Below are 14,671 nucleotides of genomic sequence, written 5' to 3'. Positions count from 1 at the left end.
CTCAGAGTAGAACCATACAATTAAATCAGGGCTATTACTTCCAATAGGTTTACGCTGAGTAAAAGTTAGCTGAATTTATCAAATGGTTATTGATTCAGCTTGTATTTGGGAGGTTTGCTAGTTAAATCAACGGTTATTTCAATGTTCACATTTGTTTTTCGGGCCAAATTAATTTGCTGACACACCTTTTATTTTTAAGGTTTTTCACAGCATTCAGGTGACCTGTACAGATCTTCTGAAGACAATTGAAAAATACCAGCAGAGACTTAATGGTAAAATGGACAAAAATCTACCTGTTTGTTGCTTTATAATAATGCTTTGCTTGATGTCAGATTCCTTAATCCATGTTACAGTGAAATAAGATATATATTCTGTACTGAGTGAGATGAATGTTTTCAGGCTTTCATTTTTTGCCATATATTATTCATAGCACTTTACAACAAGAGGTGTACCATAAGTTAGTTAATAATTCCTGCACTTTCAGGTTGTGAGATTGATATTAAACAGCTGTGAAGATGGTGGCAGGCAGCAGAGTGAATCAGGCCCTTTGAATGTACCTTTGAATGCTTGAAACATCCCCTCATAGAATGGAATGTCAAAGGACCCAGCTCCTTTTCGATGTGACCACAGGGCTGCTCGCCCATCTCTACTTTCAGTAGTTAATTTATTATATCCTTGTTGTCAGAACAGTGCAGCTATGAAAAACTGCAGTAAGCCTATGCCTAAAGCAAAAATTGCATAGTCAAGACACATTGGGTTCAGTGGTGGGTGGGATGAGCATGCATTTCCTGCAACAGAGAGAACCTCACGTAGTTTATGATCTAACAACATCACTAAGAAGAATGCTTTTCCTTTCCTGACTTTGCTTTTAATTTGTGTGAATATGTGTGAACTGATTTATTATGTATCTCCCTTTTGTAGATCTATCTGAGCAGGAAAACGAACTAGGGCTTTTTTTAAAGTTGCAAGCAGATCGGGGTGAAGCTCAAATTGACAAGATGACTGATGCCACTGGCCAGGCCCTCTGTTCTTCTTCCCAACAAAGGTTTGTGTGTTGTATAAAAATAATATGTTGACTAAGGGACGCGGGTGGTGCTGTGGTCTAAACCACTGAGCCTCTTGGGCTTGCTGATCAGAAGGTTGGCGGTTTGAATCCCTGCGACGGGGTGAGCTCCCGTTGCTCCATCCCAGCTCCTGCCAACCTAGCAGTTCGAAAGCACACCAGTGCAAGTAGAGAAATAGGTACCGCTGTGGCGGGAAGGTAAACGGCATTTCCATGCGCTCTGATTTCCATCACAGTGTTCCGTTGCACCAGAAGCGGTTTAGTCATGCTGGCCATCTGACCCGGAAAGCTGTCTGTGGACAAACTCCGGCTCCCTCGGCCTGAAAGCGAGATGAGTGTCACACCCCATAGTCGCCTTTGGCTGGACTTAACTGCCCAGGGGTCCTTTACCTTTACCTTTTACTTAATACGCTGAATGAGTGTCAGATCCTTTTTTGATGTTCCATAGTGCAAATAACTTGAATTGAGACAAGAGTAAGAACACTTCTTCAAAAACCAATGAATCCACAAGTATTAATTTCTCTCTGCTAGCTCCTTTTAGGTGTTCTTTGCTCCCATGTTGAACTACATGAGAACAAGGAGCACATTGCACCGAGTAGCCTCATGCCTGATGTTGCACATTCTTCCCTTGATATCTGCAAATATAGCACAAATGTCTGTAGTGAGAGGGCCTTTGCATGTATCACTGTATGTGTGAAGCCCTCTCTGGAATCTGCAGGCAAGATAGAAATTCACTAGGAGAAGGGGGGGTATGATCTTGGCTGTATCTGACTGGGCATGATAGGTAAGACCAGTTTTTGAAAATGTCTGCATAAGAAGCTTCTGCAAAGACCATTTTGACTAAAAGTGCCCATGCAGAATTCAAATTGCATTCATATATGCTCAGGTTATTATTTGCAAAAATAAACTTTGCTGCAAAATTACGTGACTTGACTCACTATGAAGATATCCACGAAATAGTGTTTAGGATTAATGGATAAAATTCCAATTTTTTAATGGTATTTTTGAAGTAAATGCGATGTACATATCAGTTGGATAGCGTTTAAGATATTAATAGTCTGGTGCTCTTTATTGGTATGCAAGCTCAACTTCACATGAACCTCCCATTGAAATCAGGCTGCAGTTTTAAAAAACCTTTTTTCAGTATAAAAACACATTTCTTTCTTATAAGGTAAGGGCAGACACAACTATTTACAACATGACTAGTATTATTTTACTTAGAAGTAGGGTTTTAGTATCACTCATGGTTGTTGTACATACATCATACATTAACATACATTAACAAGGACATTAAAATAGTTACATGAATTAAGCCTTTCTCCAATACAAATATTGATGATTGGAACTGCTCATTATCCTCTATATCCTCTGCCATGTACCACTGGTGTTTTGGTGTGATAACTAATCCAGTTCACTTTCCCCCTCACTTCAGGCTAGCTCTTTGCACGGCTTTGTCTCGCCTCGGACAAGAACTTGCAACCTTTAGTCGGAGGGCCGTGTCAGATACTTTGCTTACAATCAATCGAATGGAGCAGGCGCGCACAGAGTATAGAGGGGCTTTGCTGTGGATGAAGGATGCTTCGCAAGAACTGGACCCAGACACTTGCAAACAAATGGAAACATTCAGAAAAGTAGATATTCCCAAAGCTAAGATCTCCTAGGCCAGCTTTTCCCAGCCTGTTGCCCTTCAGATGTTTTGGACTACAACTCCCATTATCCCTGACCATTGGCCATGCATCCTGATATCATGTGTGCAACATTGCTGTTAAGTTGTGGGTGATCATATCAGACGACACAGCGATTCTTCAAACAGCTCTTGTTTATTCACAGGCCAGAACAGAACTGAACTGAAGGGTTCAGTCAGCCTGCTTATATAGAGCTCCAGTACAACGTTACTGTAACAATTTTCTAAAACTATCCAATCACTGAACGTCACTTTCGATCCCTTATTTGCATAACTATCTACAGTATCCCCCTGCTGGTCCAGGGTGAGAACTTCAGTACATAACAATTGCCCCTCCCCCATCATCTTTGCAAGCCGGTGCCTCTGCTAATGGGAACTGTGATCCAAAAGGTTGGGGTAGACTGTTGTAGGCCCTGTTTCTTCCAGGGATTGCATCTGCGGAAGGATTGGTGATGAGTTTCAAGCACATGCACTCTCTTCTGAAATCTTTCCACACTCCGTCACACCAAGAAGTGGGAATCCCATATTTATTTGTACGTTAAATCCCCCTGGTTCTGCAGGATAAAATGCACTTTTGGAGATTTCAAGAAAGGAGTTAAAGAGAAAGAAACAAAGACCTACTTCTCTATAATTAAGAGTAATAACTCCTGGGGTGTGAGTTTGTGTAAATATTGGAGGAATAGGAAGACACATCCTCCTAAATAATCACTGCAGAAGTAATTTATTCTTTTGCTTATGTTTGTTTGAATTGGCAAGGAGATGTCCAGTCAGTGCTTCAGCGTGAGAGGAATATGTAAAGTATACACAGATCAGTATACAACATACAAAGAAACTAATGGGAGTTGTCATAGCACTAATACAAAGTTAACTGTTCCCCCATACAGTACGTGCCAAGCCTGATCTTATAGGCTGCTGTGCTTGTGCAGAAGCTCATATGATTAGGCTGCTAAGTATAAATAGTGAATTTTAGAGCATGCACCTAAACAAGTGTTGTGCTTATTTGTTTGCTTTCAAACATCATTTCAGTTTCCTCTTTTCTTATTCTAGGTGCAGATGCAGGTAAGAAATACCAAAGCACAGTTTGATAAGCTGAAGATGGATGTTTGTCAGAAGGTAGATCTTCTTGGAGCCAGCCGCTGTAATATGCTGTCACACTGTCTTGCTGTCTACCAGGTATCAGCTCCTGTTTTAGATGGCCTGAGGATTTCTGTGCCATTGATGAATGACCTTTGAAGCTTAATGTAGCCTCTTCCTGTGTTCATAATGATCTAGTAGGCGTAGGATGCTTAAGAACAGCTGACTGATGGAAGTATAAACGATATATTAGGGTACTTCCACATGACCTAGGTCCCATCTGTGGATGGGATGTGGGTGGCGCTGTGGTCTAGACCACCGAGCCTCTTGGGCTTGCCGATCAGAAGGTCGGTGGTTCGAATCCCCGCTCTGTCCCAGCTCCTGACAACCTAGCAGTTCAAAAGCATGCCAGTGCAAGTAGATAAATAGGTACCACTGTGGTAGGAAGGTAAACAGCATTTCTGTGTGCTCTGGTTTCTGTCACGGTGTACAGTTGCGCCAGAAGCAGTTTAGTCATGCTGGCCACATGATCCGGAAAGCTGTCTGTGGACAAACGCTGGCTCCCTTGGCCTGAAAGTGAGATGAGCGCTGCAACCTCAAACCAGCCTTTGACTGGACTTAACTGTCCAGGGGTCCTTTACCCTACACATTTAAAAGCAGCATCATGCCACTTAAATCAGTCACAGCTTCCCGCAAAGAATACTGGGAGCTGTAGTGATGTTCAGGGTGCTGAGATTGGTTTGCCTCTTTCGAAGCAAGTCAGAGGATAGCAGCTGTATGAGGGGAATAGGAATCTCCTCACCACTTTTCGCAGCCTTAACATAGCTACAGTTCCCAGAGTTCTTTGAGGGAAGCCATGAATGTTTAAAGTGGTAGGATAGTGTCTTACATGTACAGTGCAGATGGGGCCCTTGAGTAGTTAAAGGCAAGCTTTCCCTGTTCACCTTAGAATTAGATCAGGTTTTTTAAAGCTCCTGTAGAACACTCAGAAAAAAATGTCTGTTTGTTTTTTCCTCCAGAAAAAGACAACTCCACCCTTGCTCTCTGTGCTATTTCACCTTTTTTCCAAGCTAGCTGCGCAACCACAATTGACTAAAATGTGTCCCTAAATAACAGCCCTGGAGGGCAAGTGTTTCCTGATGATATTTTAAGTGTAGCCTGTCCATTTCAATGCAATCATATAGAAAAATAATGACATCTATTCATTATTTACTGTATATCCTTTGCTATTTCAATTTTGTGCGCAAAATGGTTTTTTAAAAAGATAATATCGCACGCACACACACACACACACACACACGTACATACATATACTGTGAATGTATTTTACTTTGCTTTCTTTAGATGACCTTTTTGCATTTCTGTGAAAAGACTGTTCAAAAGATGAATGAAATTAACGAAGGCTTTGCACATCCCCACTCGTATCATCAGAATGCATGTGAGGTAAAGATATTTTTCACTTAGTTGGTCAATTAAAAAAACCACGCCAGGTCTAGAGAGGTAAGCACACTGCATATTGTTAGCTAGTTTGGGATTGTGTTTCCTTGCTTGTATCCGTTTTATAGCAGAACCTCGGTTGTCGAACGTAATCTGTTTCAGTAGACCATTCAACTTCCGAAATGTTCAACAACATATGCACAAAGGGCTGTCAGCAATTTCCACTGAGAAAATTGAAAAACAATCCACGGAAGCCGTTCGACTTCTGAGGCACGTTCGAAAACGGAAGCAATTACTTCCGGGTTTTCGCCGTTTGGCTTCCAAAACGTTTGGCTTCCGAGATGCTCGAAAACCGAGGTTCCACTGTATTTCAAAATATACTGTTTAGTATTTAGGTCAGTCAGCACAGCATATTCTGCGCTCCAAGTGTATTTTCAAGTGTATACTTAGGCCCAAATTACTCATTTTGGAAAGATAGAAGGCCACTGCCAAGCTGTGTCTTCCTAGCAAAGTGTAGTTGAAAAAACGTGTGATGTGATAGCATCATATTAATATCTCCCTGTCTCATGCTGCTTGTGGGGCAGAGGTGTGAAAAAACTTAAGACATGTAATGACATGTAATTCATTTCCCCATCCACAAGTTATGACTTTTCTTTATCTGAAATACATGGTTTGAGCCTTAGGTGTAATTCCAAAAAAACTTCCATATGAGATAGGATTGGGCTTACAATCACCTGGGAGAAAGTAGTGGTTTGTCTTGCATGGGGACGTCATGACTGCCATGATATTCTCCTCCATTATTTTAATGTCCTTTTAGTTGTTACATTTAGGAAGGGCTATTCCAGTTTGGAGAGGGATATTTGTATGTACTGATTAGGTCCCTGCTGGTACAACAGCACCTCCATGGCAAGAGATGTCCCAAAAAGCCTTTTAAGATGCATGACTGTCTTGAAAGGAAAAGGAAAAATGAAGCCTTAACTGTGACCATAGTAATAATGTGAAAAAGAAACAAGGCTTGGTAATTCTATCAATATGTGGCTCGTAGAGTCTGCTTGCCTTTCCATGATTGTTAATGTGTGCTTAAGGGTACAGCCCTTTATTTTACACCAGCTGTGGGGCCTTAGCACCTGGTATACCTTAGCACTCGGTCCAGTATACCTGGAGGAGCGTCTCCACCTCCACCGTTCTGCCCGGACACTGAGGTCCAGCGCCGAGGGCCATCTGGCGGTTCCCTCACTGCGAGAAGCCAAGTTAGAGGGAACCAGGCAGAGGGCCTTCTCAGTAGTGGTGCCCGCCCTGTGGAACGCCCTCCCACCAGATGTCAAAGAGAAAAATAACTACCAAACTTTTAGAAGACATCTGAAGGCAGCCCTGTTTAGGGAAGCTTTTAATGTTTAATAGGTTATTGTATTTTAGTGTTTTGTTGGAAGCCGCCCAGAGTGGCTGAGGGGACCCAGCCAGATGGGCAGGGTATAAATAATAAATTATTATTATTATTATTATTATTATTATTATTATTATTATTATGGTAGGAGCCAGTGGGGTACATAAAAGCCGCTGTCAAGACAGGTGCACAAGGGTGGTGGTGTTAAGTTGTGGGTGAACATATCAGATGACACAGCGATTCTTCAAACAGCTCTTGTTTATTCACAGGCCAGGACAGAACTGAACTGAAGGGTTCAGTCAGCCTGCTTATATAGAGCTCCAGTACAATGTAACTGTAACAATTTTCTAAAACTATCCAATCACTGAATGTCACTTTTGATCCCTTATTTGCATAACTATCTACAGTATCCCTCTGCTGGCCCAGGGTGAGAACTTCAGTACATAACAGGTGGGAATATGAACAGGGTTGTGTGATAGGGGTAGGCCTGGTAAGATGCTGCTTAGCAGTACCAGCTTAGCAGATGGATGGTTGTGGCATGGTCCCATGTCTTCTCAGGAGGATTCCAGTTAGGTCCTGAAGCTGGGGTGCTAGCCTGTATCCTTGACTTGTGTGACAGTGGGTGTTGTGGTATTGCGTGCTTGTGTGTTGTGCACATTGAGGTGGCATCACATCACCCTGCCATCCCCTCAGATTAGCCAGTGTGGATTTATTGCTCCATTTGTGGCCATCATAAGAGCAGTGCCTCTCTCATGTCCTGTGACTGGGGGGCAATGATACTGTTGTCAAGGACGTTGGTGTTATGTACTGAAGTTCTCACCCTGGGCCAGCAGGGGGATACTGTAGATAGTTATGCAAATGAAGGATCGAAAGTGACGTTCAGTGATTGGATAGTTTTAGAAAATGGCAACAGTTACATTGTTCTGGAGCTCTATATAAGCAGGCTGACTGAGCTCCTCAGTCAGTTCTGTTCCAGCTTACAAATAAAGAGCTGCTTTGGAAGAATCGCTGTGTCGTCTGATATGTTCGCCCACAACTTAACAGTTGGAGGCATGGCTCGTTTTTGCTGTGGTTTTACATGCTCCTCCCTCTTCGTCCTGTGCAGAGCACATATTGATACAGTGATGTTTCACTGGCATACTGGTGGCATCGTCCAGCCCCAGTGTAATTGTGATAAGGAAGGGGTCCAATATAAATCAATAGGTAAATAAATCTAATTACAAAGCATAGTATTTATTCTTTCTCCCTAGAAGATAACCCATCAGATGGGTTACTAGCTTAGCAATGTTCTAATATCAACAGCAAGCTTTCAGCACGTGCAGTACTTGTTTAAAACAAATCACATTAAGGTTTTCTGTTTTTAACTATGGTGGCCTGACAGTTATATGTATAAGAAAGCTAATACTCTTACACAACCAGTCTTAGCCCAATACAAGTCTTGTTGGAGGGGATCAAACTATAGACAATTTTATTTTAAATAACAATTTTATGAGCAATTGCAGAAGCTTGTTAACCAATCTACTGAGGAAGAGGAGGAGAATGCGGAAGGAGACACTACCCCTGAAATGCTTGATAAGTAAGTTTTAACGGTTTAACATTTCAGAGAACTAAATAGCCAAAACTGAGCACATAGTCCAGCTTTTTGCATGCCAAGTAAGGCTAAGAAGGGAGCAAGGCTTACTTCATTTCCTGGAGGCCACATGGTGGTGGGGAGAAAGAGGCAGACCAGGTCAAAGGGGTCAGAGCAACTTGTAATTCTTGACATTGTAATTGTTACCATCCTGGTTGCTGAGGGTCTCTGGAGGAGGCTGGCATACCCATTCCCTTCCTTCATTCTCCAGGCTCTTGCAAGTGAATAAAGATTTCCTTAGCTGGTTCTCAGTGTCATTCATCTCGAGTGGGGACCTGCCAGTGTCTCTCCTCTATTCCATTTAGGGTTTGTTGTTGTTGTTGTTTAGTCGTTCAGTCGTGTCCGACTCTTCGTGACCCCATGGACCAGAGCACACCAGGCACTCCTGTCTCCCACTGCCTCCCACAGTTTGGTCACACTCATGCTGGTAGCTTCGAGAACACTATCCAACCATCTCATCCCTTCTCCTTGTGCCCTCCATCTTTCCCATCATCAGGGTCTTTTCCAGGGAGTCTTCTCTTCTCATGAGGTGGCCAAAGTATTGGAGCCTCAGCTTCAGGATCTGTCCTTCTAGTGAGCACTCAGGGCTGATTTCCTTAAGAATGGATAGGTTTGATCTTCTTGCAGTCCATGGGACTCTCAATAGTCTCCTCCAGCACCAGAATTCAAAAGCATCCATTCTTCGGCGATCAGCCTTCTTTATGATCCAGCTCTCACTTCCATACATCACTAATGGGAAAAACCATAGCTTTTACTATACGGACCTTTCCATTTAGGGTACACTTTAACAACTGATTCCAGGACATTGGTCTGAGGACCATTTTGCAGAAGCTAAGCAGCTCTGGGCGTGGTCAGTGCCTGGATGTGAAAGATGGGCTATAAAGCTGCTAAATAAATAAACTGAAATTAACAGAAGAGTCTGCTCATGAGCACCTGGACTGCTTGATGCTCTGTGTAGGATGGGAATTCATGTGCTGCCAGGCCAGTTGGATACACTAGTGCATTGGGGGGGGGGGGAGCTGCTGTTACTCTCTAAATCAGGGGTCAGCAAAGTTTATCTTGCTTGGGCCGGATTGCGCGCGTGCCCGCAAATTTTGGCGTGTGCAGATGTGATTTTGGGGATCTGCATCTGCGCAGATACAATTTCCAGCACTGTGGAAGCGAGTCCCCACGCTGCGCTAAACTGGCGAGCAGGCAACTCAGTTCAGGGGCCGGTCAAAAGACCTCAGCGGGCTGTTTCCGGCCCATGGGCCTTAGGTTGCTGACAGCGGCGTAGCGTGGGTTATCAGCACCCGGGGCAAGGCAAGTAATTTGCACCCCCTAACCCGGGGCAAGGCAAATAATTTGCGCCCCCTAACCCGGGGCAAGGCAAGTACAGTAATTTACTCTCCCAAGCAGCAGCAGCAGCGAGGCTTCTCTTTCCCCCGCGCTCTCCTGGAGCTGCCTCTTTTCTTTCCTTTTTTCCCTTTCTGCAAGGCTTTTCGCTTTCTCTCCTTAATTGATTCCTCCTCCACACCGCAGCGTTTCCTAGCTGCTTCCCCCCCCCTTCCCCTCTCTCTCCTCCTCGCTCTGCTTGCCTTGCCCTGCACCGGCAGCAGCAGGCGCAGCCAGCCCCCCGCCAGCCAGCCCGCCCGCCCGCCCACCCGGCTTCCTCTCCTTTTTTTGCCCGCAGCAGAAGGCTTCGCTCTCCCCCTTCCGCGACCTCCTCGCCAAGCCGAGCGAGCGCGGGCTCCCTAACCCGTGGATTTTAGTAGGGGCAGAGAGCTGCTAGTGCGAGCGCGCCCCCCGCCCATGTTGCGCCCGGTGCGGCCGGCCCCCCTGGCACCCCCCACGCTACGCCACTGGTTGCTGATCCCTGCTCTAAATATTTGGTGCACATTTGGAGTGTCTGCGCTGTATCTTTTACAAGGGCTGTCAGATGTGATCAACTAGGTGAATCCAGAGAGCATGAATACCTTGTTGTGGCAATGGGAAGCTACCTGTTAAGTTGTGGGTGAACATATCAGACGACACAGCGATTCTTCAAACAGCTCTTGTTTATTCAGAGGCCAGAACAGAACTGAGCTGAAGGGCCCAGTCAGCCTGCTTATATAGAGCTCCAGTACACATAATTGTAACAACTTTCTAAAACTATCCAATCACTGAACATCACTTTCGATCCCTTATTTGCATAACTATCTACCCCTGCTGGCCCAGGGTGAGAACTTCAGTACATAACACTACCAACCTACACCCTCCCCACCCCCCATAACCCATTTAGAAACAAACACCACCCACTGGTTTTACAACCCGGGTTGTGGGTTTTCAGCTTTTAAAATAAATTCTTTCTAAAACTAACATAATACTTAAGGGCAGGGCATTTTTCAGCCAGAACCCGTAGGCACCACTGCCATTATAAGAGAACAAGGGTGGCATTTGTGGTGAGTTCCGGCACTTCTTTTTCTAGGGGGAAAAAAAAGCACTGCTTAAGGGAAATAGAATAGTTCTGTGCAGATATTATGGTATTCCTTGGATCTTGACCATATGAATTCAGAAATAAAAATTGGAATCCTGAGAAAACTTAGCTGGTGATATGCTCTTTTGAACTCATTGGGATTTACTTTAGAGAAGGTATACATATTTAGGCTTGCACTGTTATGAGGCATTCCTATTTTTACTAATATTACCACAAATAAATGCTTCCAGTGCCATAAAGCTTGATATGACTGACTTTTATTTATTTTTACTCAAGGCTGATTTTACTGGATGAAGATGCCTCTGAAATTCTGTCAGACTCAGGTAAGATGCCAAATATTTGGTTAGATATCTCTGGAACCAGTAACAAAGGCTTTGTGGTGTTTCAGGCCCCCCAGATGATGATGAATATTAGGGGGGGGGAGCATTTCTGATTCGCCACTCCATTATTCTCCCCCTTGCATGCGAAAGGTTCCAGATTTAATTCCGGGCATCTCCAGGAAGGGCTGAGAAAGAGTCTTAAACCTGGAGTCTCACTGCTAGTCAGTGCAGACATTAAGTAAGCTTGATGGACCAATGATCTAAATCAGAATAAGTCAACCTACTGTAATATTTATTTATTTCCAAATTCATTTAGATAATATTCAAGAGGTGTACAAAAGTAGAGCATAATACAGTGGTACCTCGGGTGAAGTACTTAATTCGTTCCGGAGGTCCGTTCTTAACCTGAAACTGTTCTTAACCTGAAGCACCACTTTAGCCGCCGGAGCACGATTTCTGTTCTCATCCTGAAGCAAAGTTCTTAACCTGAAGCACTATTTCTGGGTTAGCGGAATCTGTAACCTGAAGCGTATGTAACCCGAGGTACCACTGTACTAATAATAAAGCAAAATTAAAAATATCAAGCCAACAATAATAAAAAAAGCTTCAGAAGTGTTATGTACTGAGTTGAATAGGATCCAAAATGCAGCAGTCTGATTGGTCCTAGAACAATTGGATCCAGAATGCAGCGGTCTGATTGGTCCTAGAACAATGCAACAGTATGATTGGTCCGCAGGAGCCACCCATTCCAGCTCCAGGTGGAAGTGAATCCACAACCTGATTGGCCTACAGGAGAATCCCGGAAATAGCCAATCACATGCAGCCCATTGTGTAAATAATGTATATAAAGCAGATATTTTGGGGGGACTTCCATTTCCTCCTCACCACTATGAGCTGAATAAAGAGCATGAAATCCACTCTCGACCGACTACAGATGGGTAGCCGTGTTGGTCTGCCATAGTCGAAATAAAAAAATTCCTACCTGTAGCACCTTAAAGACCAACTAAGTTAGTTCTTGGTATAAGCTTTCGTGTGCATGCACACTTCTTCAGATACACTGAAACAGAAGTTACCAGATCCTTCTATATATTGGGAAGGTGGGGAGGGGTATTACTTAGAAGGGTGGTGGGAATCGGAGATTGGCAGATAGCTGAGATGAGCCTGTTGACCCCCCTCCCCACCTTCCCAATATATAGAAGGATCTGGTAACTTCTGTTTCAGTGTATCTGAAGAAGTGTGCATGCACACGAAAGCTTATACCAAGAACTAACTTAGTTGGTCTTTAAGGTGCTACAGGTAGGAATTTTTTTATTTCGACTCTCGACCGAGTATATTTCAAGAAATAAGCTAGTCTAAGAAGTCAAAAAGAACTAGGCTATCATAGATAAAAGCATGTACTTGAGTCACAGTACGGTTTACTGCAGGATCATGCTGCACCATCACCAAATCGTCATCCACAAATCTAAGTGAGAAGGATGTGCGTAGGGGGAGAGGCAGCTTCTCAGATACTCCGGTCCAGGGCTACATTTAGCAGTGGTAGGGAGCCTTTTCTGGCCAGTGGGCCAGATCTTAATGGCCCTTATGGGCAAAAGTTTGCAGGTGAGTGAAACTACACACCTGTCCGTCACCTGACACAATAGCCCTTTGTAAGTTCCCTGTGCTGCTGGCTTAAACCTCCAAAAATCAGAGGTTTATAGAGGAGAGCAGGGATGGTTAACAAAGGGCTTTGAAACAGCCTCACCCTGTTTGAGCCTTTGGTTTTTGGAGGTTCAAAGAGCAGTGCTGGTAGGGAGAAGTGATTTCCATTGAATAGAAACTACTGTCCACTCCTTGAGCAAGGTACACTTACACCACCCGTCAGCTAAAAGAGGTTTAAAGACTGTCTCAAGGCAAATCTAAAAATATGTAGTATAAACATCAACAATTGGGAAACACTTGCCTGCGAGCGCTCCAACTGGAGAACAGCCTTTACCAAAGGTGTCATGGGCTTTGAAGACTCTCGAACTCAGGACACAAGGGAGAAACGTGCTAAGAAGAAGGCACACTTGGCAAACCCTCACCGTGATCAACTCCCACCTGGAAACCAAAGTCCCCACTGTGGAAGGATGTGTGGATCCAGAATTGGCCTCCACAGTCACTTACGGACTCATTGTTAAAACCGTGTTTATGGAAGACAATCTTACTTGGCACACAAGCCAAAGCTGGCAAAATGCACTCCTATTATATTATTATTAAATTTACATTTATATCCCACCTTTTCCCCAGTCTGGTACTCAAGGCAGTTTACAGATTAAAATACAAAAACATATATGAAATCTGTTGTTGTTGTTGTTTAGTCGTTTAGTCGTGTCCGACTCTTCGTGACCCCATGGACCAGAGCACGCCAGGCACTTTTGTCTTCCACTGCCTCCCGCAGTTTGGTCAAACGCATGCTGGTAGCTTCGAGAACACTATCCAACCATCTCGTCCTCTGTCGTCCCCTTCTCCTTGTGCCCTCCATCTTTCCCAACATCAGGGTCTTTTCCAGGGAGTCTTCTCTTCTCATGAGGTGGCCAAAGTATTGGAGCCTCAGCTTCAGGATCTGTCCTTCCAGTGAGCACTCAGGGCTGATTTCCTTCAGAATGGAGAGGTTTGATCTTCTTGCCGTCCATGGGACTCTCAAGAGTCTCCTCCAGCACCATAATTCAAAAGCATCAATTCTTCGGCGATCAGCCTTCTTTATGGTCCAGCTTTCACTTCCATACATCACTACTGGGAAAACCATAGCTTTTACTATACGGACCTTTGTTGGCAAGGTGATGTCTCTACTTTTTAAGATGCTGTCTAGGTTTGTCTAGGGACGCGGGTGGCGCTGTGGGTAAAACCTCAGCGCCTAGGGCTTGCCGATCGCATGGTCGGCGGTTTGAATCCCCGCGGCGGGGTGAGCTCCCGTCGTTCGGTCCCAGCTCCTGCCCACCTAGCAGTTCGAAAGCACCCCTAAGTGCAAGTAGATAAATAGGTACCGCTTTATAGCGGGAAGGTAAATGGCATTTCCGTGTGCTGCGCTGGTGCTGGCTCGCCAGAGCAGCTTCGTCACGCTGGCCACGTGACCCAGAAGTGTCTCCGGACAGCGCTGGCCCCCAGCCTCTTAAGTGAGATGGGCGCACAACCCTAGAGTCAGACACGACTGGCCCGTACGGGCAGGGGTACCTTTACCTTTACCTTTACCTTTAGGTTTGTTACTGCTTTTCTCCCAAGAAGCAGGCGTCTTTTAATTTCGTGGCTGCTGTCACCATCTGCAGTGATCATGGAGCCCAAGAAAGTAAAATCTCTCACTGCCTCCATTTCTTCCCCTTCTATTTGCCAGGAGGTGATGGGACCAGTGGCATATATGAAATAGAAAACGCTAAAAACGGAAAAGCTTATTGCTACATTGAATACAACCCTATGCCTTTAGACAAAATAGAATGGTTTTTTTGGCTTATCTAAGACTGCAATCCTATACCTACTTACCTGGACATAAGTACTATAAAATTCAATAGATTTACTTCTAGACAGACATGGATTGGAGTGCAGTATAAGTTACACGTGATAAAATTGAAAAATGGGATAGGGATAAGGTGGGTATAATATGTAGATATAAGG

At 44.2% G+C, this 14,671-nt stretch overlaps 1 protein-coding gene across 13 annotated transcripts in view; it reads left to right on the top strand.

The window, feature by feature from the left end:
* ICA1L (islet cell autoantigen 1 like) overlaps nt 1–14,671 on the top strand; it is a 32,930-nt gene that overhangs the window by 8,145 nt on the left and 10,114 nt on the right. For 12 of the 13 annotated variants that reach the window (XM_081017121.1, XM_081017127.1, XM_081017128.1 and 9 more), the window contains 7 exons: nt 200–272; nt 922–1,045; nt 2,496–2,694; nt 3,795–3,920; nt 5,166–5,264; nt 8,136–8,218; nt 11,004–11,050. In XM_081017121.1, coding sequence (XP_080873247.1) covers nt 200–272; nt 922–1,045; nt 2,496–2,694; nt 3,795–3,920; nt 5,166–5,264; nt 8,136–8,218; nt 11,004–11,050 — 751 coding nt within the window. The remainder of the gene's footprint in view (nt 1–199; nt 273–921; nt 1,046–2,495; nt 2,695–3,794; nt 3,921–5,165; nt 5,265–8,135; nt 8,219–11,003; nt 11,051–14,671) is intronic. The other variant, XM_081017123.1, reaches the window with a different exon arrangement.

The sequence above is a fragment of the Podarcis pityusensis genome, assembly GCF_964106645.2.
Source record: "Podarcis pityusensis genome assembly, chromosome: 1".
In the NCBI taxonomy this organism is placed as follows: Eukaryota; Metazoa; Chordata; class Lepidosauria; order Squamata; family Lacertidae; genus Podarcis; species Podarcis pityusensis.
This window is presented reverse-complemented; position numbering and strand designations above follow the sequence as displayed.